General features: G+C 39.6%; 1 protein-coding gene across 2 annotated transcripts; it reads left to right on the forward strand.

The window, feature by feature from the left end:
- The first annotated feature begins 745 nt into the window (after positions 1 to 745).
- LOC117928310 (pleiotropic drug resistance protein 2-like) lies at positions 746 to 8,004 on the forward strand. 2 transcript variants are annotated; one of them, XM_034848214.1, is made up of 20 exons: positions 746 to 1,128; positions 1,258 to 1,378; positions 1,577 to 1,665; positions 1,858 to 1,942; positions 2,136 to 2,411; positions 2,496 to 2,586; positions 2,776 to 3,676; positions 3,765 to 3,925; positions 4,077 to 4,180; positions 4,295 to 4,460; positions 4,605 to 4,665; positions 5,339 to 5,504; positions 5,612 to 5,944; positions 6,042 to 6,332; positions 6,435 to 6,518; positions 6,610 to 6,743; positions 6,830 to 7,057; positions 7,144 to 7,315; positions 7,405 to 7,659; positions 7,735 to 8,004. In XM_034848214.1, exons 1-20 carry the CDS (start codon positions 746 to 748, stop codon positions 8,002 to 8,004), a joined length of 4,371 nt encoding a protein of 1,456 aa, XP_034704105.1. The 2 variants fall into 2 exon arrangements, with proteins under 2 accessions (XP_034704105.1, XP_034704106.1); XM_034848215.1 differs by having other exon boundaries at positions 5,372 to 5,504.
- The last annotated feature ends 224 nt before the right edge of the window (positions 8,005 to 8,228 follow it).

The raw sequence follows: 8,228 nt of genomic DNA on the forward strand, positions 1-8,228 counted from the left end.
TGAAAGTAAAGTCTTTCAATTAAAATTTATATTTTATATGATACATCACTAAAACACCCATAACTTAATAGCTAAATTTTGATGGATTCATATTATATTTATGCTTCCAAGTAAAAATATAAATAGTTAATAAAAACTTAGTAAGTATTATTTTTTACCATTTAGCTAAATCAACCTTAAAACAAGAGTATAAAAAGGAATAAATATGAATAATATTAAATAAGATTTTATTTTATTTTTTAATTTTCGTTCAATCTTAATATATTATTAGTAATTAATGACAAATGATAATTTTTTTTTTTTTGGAAAAATTAAATTTATATTTTTTTTTGTAGAGGTGGCAAATTTTCTATTTTAGTTTTTATTTTTGATAAAAGAATTTTACATGTAAGGCAATTTTTTATGATGTGACTTTAAAACAAACAACGGCTCCACGCAGGCAGTGACAACCGCCGCCGCCAACTCTTAGCGGGCGATCACTCCGACACCATTGAGACCTTCTCGAGCGTGTTGCTTACCGGTTGAATCTCAGCTTTCCAGGGTTATTATAAAGGGGGTTTGGAGTCTTTATTCTGAGGGGTTTCCGCCGCCAACTCTCCTAAACTAACAGGCGAACACTCCATCACCATTCCATCGAAACCTTCTCTAGTGTGTTGAGCTAGCTTACCGGTTGAATCTCAGCTTTCCAGGGTTATTATAAAGTGGGGTTTGGAGTCTTTACTCTGAGGGGTTTTGGTGGGGGACAATGGCTGCATCATTGGCTGAGGATGATCTAGCAAGTTCCATGAGCAGCAGGCGTAAAAGTTCATCGTCTGGAAGTAGGCGTAGTTGGGCTTCTGCGAGTATTTGTGAGGCGTTGTCAGCTCAAGGTGATGTTTTTCAGAGGAGTAGGAGAGAGGATGACGAGGAAGAATTGAAGTGGGTGGCCATTGAAAGGCTTCCAACCTTTGAGCGGTTGAGCAAGGAGATTCCTAAGCAAGTTTTGGATGATGGGAAGGTTGTCCATGAAGAAGTTGACTTCACCAATATTGGTATGCAGGAGAGGAAGCATCACATAGAGAGTATACCAAAGGTTGTTGAAGAAGATAATGAGAAGTTCCTTCTCAGGCTCAGGGAAAGGACTGATAGGTCACTCTTCTCTCTTTCTTCCCATGAAGTTCACCCTGCTAGTCATGTGTTTTTTTGCTTTTGGCTTTGCCCCATTTGAATTTGTTACCAGAAAAGTTTTATGGAACGTAACATCTGTTTTCTCAACAGGGTTGGGGTTGAGATTCCAAAAATCGAAGTCCGGTTTGAGCATTTATCAATAGAAGGAGACGCATATGTTGGAACCAGGGCACTTCCTACTCTGATCAATTCTACCATGAACTTCATAGAGGTGGTTTGTTCTGTTTGTCCCTCTGTTTTCTTCTTCTGTTTTCGATGGTGATTCTTGATTTTCCCTTTCAGCAAATTATGATGAATGACTTCAATCTCCTGATAATGTTTTTGGGAGAAGTTTGCTTCAATTCAGTAGACTGTTGGAATTTGTAGAGATGAATGAATTATGATTGTGTTTATTTGTTGTCATGAACAGGGAATACTTGGACTGATTAGGCTTTCCCCATCTAAGAAAAGGGTAGTCAAGATACTAAAAGATGTGAGTGGGATCGTGAAACCATCAAGGTAAATGTATTCCATTTTTGGAAGTACCTTTCAATCAATCATGTTGCCCTTAACACAAATCTCCTGAATGATGTCTTTATATAATTTGATTGATAAATATTCTAGGAAAATTTAATAGGATAACAAAAAAATTTCCCATTAAGTACACTTCCTTTCTTTGCCGGTTTCTTGATTAGCTTCTGTGTTTTGCAGAATGACTCTGCTTCTGGGACCTCCAGCCTCAGGAAAAACTACCCTGCTACAGGCGCTTTCTGGGAAGATGAACAAAGATCTAAGGGTATGTTGTCCCCCACAACTTACATTCTGACAAATATTTTTATCCAATTCGATCCTTCACTGTGTCATTATTATTTCCTTCCCAAGTTTCAGCCCATGTCCTCAGACTGTTCCTGAATTTTGAATTATTTAGTGATGGTGATAGTCCCGATTCCTGAACTAGTAGCTCTGTTGTGTACGGTGTTTGTGGACAGATGGAAGGAAGAATCACATACTGTGGTCATGAATCATCAGAGTTTGTTCCTCAGAGAACATGTGCTTACATTGGCCAGCATGATCTGCACCATGGTGAGATGACAGTTAGGGAAACGTTGGACTTCTCAGGACGATGTTTGGGGGTTGGAACCAGATATGAACTACTTGCAGAATTGTCAAGACGAGAAAAAGAAGCTGGAATTAAGCCAGATCCTGAGATAGATGCGTTCATGAGAGCAACAGAAACTAATTTGGTTACAGATTACGTGCTCAAGGTTTGTAGCTCCGTTTCCATTTGGTGCCTGACCTATTAGTTACATTCCCAAGCTTTACGCTCTTTAACATTGTCTATGTAACAGATGCTGGGATTAGATATCTGCGCTGACATTATGGTGGGAGACGATATGAGAAGGGGCATTTCTGGTGGAGAAAAGAAGCGTGTTACTACTGGTATGTGCCCCATTTCCATTGATTATGTCCTATATCAATTGTTTCTTTCAACTTAGTGGTAAAGCATTTGCCTTCAATTTGAATTGAGCTACCGATCAATTATGAATTGTCTGCTTTCTGAGGAGTCCCTGTTCTTAAGATTTTTAACACTGGACAAAAGCCTAATACGACTGATGAAACTGAATGCAGGAGAAATGTTGGTTAGACCAGCAAAGGCTCTTTTCATGGATGAAATATCAACTGGTCTGGACAGTTCCACCACTTTTCAGATTGTTAAGTTTATGAGGCAGATGGTTCATATCATGGAAGTAACCATGATAATCTCTCTTCTCCAACCCGCACCTGAAACTTATGATCTTTTTGATGCCATTATCTTACTATGTGAGGGTCAGATTGTGTACCAAGGTCCCCGTGAAAACATCCTTGAGTTCTTTGAAAGCGTGGGCTTCAAATGCCCGGAAAGAAAAGGAGTCGTGGACTTCTTGCACGAGGTGACTTCCAGAAAGGACCAAGAACAATACTGGTTCAGAAAGAATGAACCTTACAAATATATCTCAGTGCCCGAGTTTGTGCAACACTTCAACTCTTTCCACATTGGCCAGAAGCTTTCAGATGACCTTGGAATCCCTTACAACAAGAGCAGAACCCAACCTGCAGCATTGGTGACAGAAAAGTATGGAATCTCCAACTGGGAACTCTTCAAGGCATGCTTTGCCAGAGAGTGGCTATTGATGAAGCGCAACTCTTTTATATACATATTCAAGACAACCCAGATTACAATCATGTCAGTAATTGCCATGACAGTGTTCTTCAGAACAGAAATGAAGCATGGCCAACTGCAAGATGGAGTAAAATTCAATGGGGCTCTGTTTTATGGTCTCATAAATGTAATGTATAACGGAATGGCAGAGCTTGCATTGACTATTTTCAGGCTCCCAGTGTTTTTTAAGCAGAGGGACTTATTGTTTTACCCGGCATGGGCTTTTGCATTACCAATTTGGGTCCTTAGGATCCCCTTGTCACTCATGGAGTCAGGGATATGGATCATTCTCACGTATTACACTATTGGGTTTGCCCCTTCTGCTAGTAGGTATGTGAATGGACCTCCATTCTTCCTGACTTGTGTTTTAGCATTCACAAATGGAACTGTAACAACCCAAGACTTGAAAATTGTTCAGGTTTTTCCGCCAATTAGTGGCATTATTTCTCGTGCATCAGATGGCTTTGTCTCTCTTCCGCTTCATTGCAACACTTGGAAGAACACAGATTGTGGCCAACACCCTTGCTACCTTTACATTACTACTGGTTTTTGTTCGGGGTGGATTCATTGTATCCAAAGGTCAGTACTTTGTGTCTTTTTGCTATGCGAGCTGATTGTTTTTGCAACACTGATGCCATATTTCAAATGGAAAGGGAGAGGGGCACTCTTTATGTGATTATATCATATGAGTGATAATGTAATAAACCATTTGTTTATCCTTCTTCCTCAGATGATATTGAACCATGGATGATATGGGCATATTATGCTTCTCCAATGACGTATGGACAAAATGCGCTTGTCATCAATGAATTTCTTGATGACAGATGGAGTGCGGTAAGGTTTCCTAGTAGCTTTTGAATGATTGTTTCTCACTTTGTTTTAAGCTTGGGCATTTCTACCTTCATTACTTGGTCTGTCTTTGTATACACTACTCGGTTTTTGACACAGCCCAACATCAATCGAAGAATTCCAGAACCCACAGTTGGGAAAGCTCTTCTCAAGGAAAGAGGCATGTTTGTGGATGGATATTGGTATTGGATTTGTGTTGGTGCACTCACGGGGTTTTCTCTGCTCTTCAATATCTGTTTCATTGCAGCTCTGACATATTTGAACCGTAAGCTATTGCTTATGCTAACCTACATTTTCCTTTTTCCTTCCCTCCAAAGGTTTTAGTCATGGAATTATCATCCATCAGTCAGAACTGGGTATTATTTAAATAAGATTCTAGCTTTGACAATTTTCTGAAACTCAAATGCAGCTCTGGAAGGCTCAAACTCTGTCATTATTGATGAGGATGATGAAAAAAAGAGTGAGAAGCAGTTTTACTCTAACAAACAGCATAAAATGACCACCGCTGAAAGAAATTCAGCATCTGTTGCCCCAATGTCTCAAGGTTCAAGATTTTTCCTACTTTGGTCTCCTCTGGTTTTTTGTTGTTTGTTTGTCTTCTAGCGTTTCTATATATTTTATTAACCAAGCATTAGGTCCATGTACAGTCTCCATTCAACAATCATTCAATATCTAGTTTTTCAATTGAATCAACTCCCCTCTCATTGCCACCTTATGGTGTTCATTTTCAATAAACTGAGTGGTTTATCAATGCCAAAAACCAGTAGCATGATAGCCTAAAACTCAAGCATAACAACGTGGTGGTTGTCAAGATAGATTTCAAAAAGTTGGGACAAAAAGAATAAGTTTTGAGATCTATTTCTTCTGAAACATGCTGCAAATATCCCTTTGCAGAGAGGAAAAGATGTTGCAATTAATAATGTTTCATCAACTATTATGTTGCTACAATTTCTGAGCTTGCTCTTGAGAAATTATATTGCATAAAACTTGCTTCTTGCTATTGGTTCTCCTTCTCTAGGATACACCAGCTTTTTACATGACCCTCACAAAATTCTTGTTAATCACTTCTTGAAGAGGCTAGTGATACCAGATATTACAAATAACATAAACATCAGATTTTCTTTATCTGGTAGCTGATATTAGGTCTATGGTAACAGGTATTGCTATGGAAGTAAGGAACACTGGAGAAAACACCAAATCAGTTGTCAAAGATGCAAATCATGCGCCTACTAAAAGGGAAATGGTGTTGCCCTTCCAGCCCTTATCACTTGCATTTGAGTATGTGAATTACTATGTTGATATGCCTGCTGTAAGTAACTTGTTTTGAGTATTTAGACACACAGGTGAGACTAATATATATGTTAGGATATGATCTTGGTCTAGAGATTTGAAACTTTTCTCTGGATTCAATCACAGGAAATGAAGAGCCAAGAAATTGAAGTGGATCGTCTCCAACTGCTGTGGGATGCTAGCGGTGCTTTCAGGCCAGGTATTCTAACCGCATTAGTTGGTGTTAGTAGTGCTGGAAAGACCACTTTGATGGATCTGTTAGCAGGAAGGAAAACTGGTGGGTACATTGAAGGAAGAATCAGCATTTCTGGTTACCCCCAAGACCAAGCCACTTTCGCTCGTGTTAGTGGTTACTGTGCACAGAATGATATACATTCTCCACATGTAACTGTTTATGAATCTCTTGTTTACTCAGCCTGGCTGCGCCTTGCTCCAGATGTCAAGAAGGAAACAAGGCAGGCATGTCCTTTTTTCAAATGAATGATTTTTCATTTAGTTTCACCCTACTACAAGCTATATTCATCAGTTCTTTTCTTTTGTTCCTTCTGTGCTACAGATGTTTGTTGAGGAAGTAATGGATTTGGTTGAGCTTCACCCCCTGAGGAATGCTTTGGTTGGCCTTCCGGGAATAGATGGGCTTTCAACAGAACAGAGGAAGAGGCTGACAGTTGGTGTAGAATTGGTTGCTAACCCCTCCATCATCTTCATGGATGAGCCAACGACAGGCCTTGATGCTAGAGCAGCTAGAATTGTTATGCGTACTGTTAGAAACATAGTGGATACAGGGCGGACTGTTGTCTGCACCATTCACCAGCCAAGCATAGACATCTTTGAAGCTTTCGATGAGGTATTTCTTAGTTTCATGGTTTTGTATCTAATACTTCTTATTGATATGATTATCATGGAGTCACCATTCCTTTCTTCAATCCAACATCATTTTTGCCTGCAGCTATTGCTGATGAAGAGAGGAGGACAAATCATTTATGCTGGACCTCTTGGTCGCAATTCTCACAAGCTTGTAGAGTACTTTGAAGTGAGCATTATTCATCTTCCGTGAACTTGCTCCATCTCCGTCGTTATACTTATAAGGAGTGTGTCATGATCATATCTATAACTTGCTGCAGGCTGTCCCGGGGGTTCCTAAAGTCAGAGATGGTCAAAATCCTGCTACATGGATGCTGGAGGTCAGCTCTGCTGCAGTTGAGGCTCAACTTGGTGTGGATTTTGCAGAAATTTATGCTAAATCTGAACTCTATCAGTAAGTGGATTATGATTCCTTGGAACTTCATCTTTCTGTCTCAATTCTTTTTCCGATGACTTATTACACTCCACCTTTTGTTGTAGGAGGAATCAGGAACTCATCAAAGTGATCAGCACACCATCACCAGGATCCAAAAACCTTTATTTCCCCACCAAATACTCTCAAAGCTTTATTACCCAATGCAAGGCTTGCTTCTGGAAACAGCACTGGTCTTATTGGAGGAATCCTCCCTATAATGCTATCCGGCTCTTCTTGACCATAATTATTGGTGTTCTATTTGGAGCAATTTTCAGGAACAAAGGAAAGCAGACGTAAGTATTGCAAATTTATTATTTTGGTGTTTCTCCATTAATAATTAACAAAAAATGTGAACCAACATCCCAACTACTGTATGCAGAGACAAAGAACAAGACCTAATAAATCTGCTGGGAGCTATGTTTTCAGCTGTCTTCTTCCTTGGAACCACCAACACTGCCGCAGTGCAGCCTGTTGTGGCAATTGAGAGAACAGTCTTCTACCGTGAAAGGGCAGCTGGGATGTATTCAGCATTGCCTTACGCATTTGCCCAGGTTGCCTTTTGACAAAACAAATGTGAAACAGATACACATTTCTAGTAGAGCTTAACTTTAAACTAATCTTGTATTCGGATGCCCTGCAGGTGGCCATAGAGGCAATTTACGTTGCCATGCAAACTTGTCTTTACAGTCTTCTCCTCTACTCTATGATGGGATTCTACTGGCGAGTGGACAAGTTCTTATGGTTCTACTACTACCTATTCATGTGCTTTATTTACTTCACATTGTATGGAATGATGATTGTAGCACTCACTCCCAGCCATCAAATTGCTGCCATTGTTATGTCCTTCTTCCTAAGCTTTTGGAATCTCTTCTCTGGTTTTCTCATCCATAGGATGGTGCGTATGCCTACGAAGAATTTGAGTATGTTTTTGTAGAAGAATACTGAATTCTAACAAACTGTACATCTGCAGCAAATACCAATATGGTGGAGGTGGTACTACTGGGCTTCCCCTGTTGCTTGGACCATCTACGGACTAGTGACATCTCAGGTGGGCGACAAGGAGGATCCGGTTCAGGTACCCGGAGCAGATGACATGTCAGTGAAGCAGTATCTTAAGGAGGCTTTAGGCTTTGAATATGATTTCCTGGGAGCGGTTGCCTTGGCTCATATTGGTTGGGTCCTCCTCTTCTTATTTGTCTTTGCCTATGGCATTAAGTTCCTTGACTTCCAAAGGAGATAAAGGAAAGTTGCAGAAAATGATTGTTTCTTCTTCATTTGCATACACAAGTATGTGTGATTTACAGATGACGGAATGAGAAGTGGCTGCCTTGTATTTATCTTGAATTTTGTAAATTTCAAGAGCTTATCATTTGTAATTTTTCTTAATTTGTACATTTTCAGTGAAGTCATCCTCACTTCCAAATCAAGACCAATATAGAAACTACTACAAAAATAAGACAAATT

The sequence above is a fragment of the Vitis riparia genome, chromosome 13 (genome assembly GCF_004353265.1).
Source record: "Vitis riparia cultivar Riparia Gloire de Montpellier isolate 1030 chromosome 13, EGFV_Vit.rip_1.0, whole genome shotgun sequence".
Lineage (NCBI taxonomy): Eukaryota > Viridiplantae > Streptophyta > Magnoliopsida > Vitales > Vitaceae > Vitis > Vitis riparia.

Bases quoted from the DNA above. Each gene is read 5' to 3' on its own strand.
- LOC117928310 (XM_034848214.1), top strand. From the start codon at position 746: ATGGCTGCATCATTGGCTGAGGATGATCTAGCAAGTTCCATGAGCAGC. The intron at 1,129-1,257 runs GTCACTCTTCTC...TTTTCTCAACAG, and splicing joins CTCAGGGAAAGGACTGATAG to GGTTGGGGTTGAGATTCCAA. The intron at 4,666-5,338 runs GTTTTACTCTAA...AGCTGATATTAG, and splicing joins GAAAAAAAGAGTGAGAAGCA to GTCTATGGTAACAGGTATTG.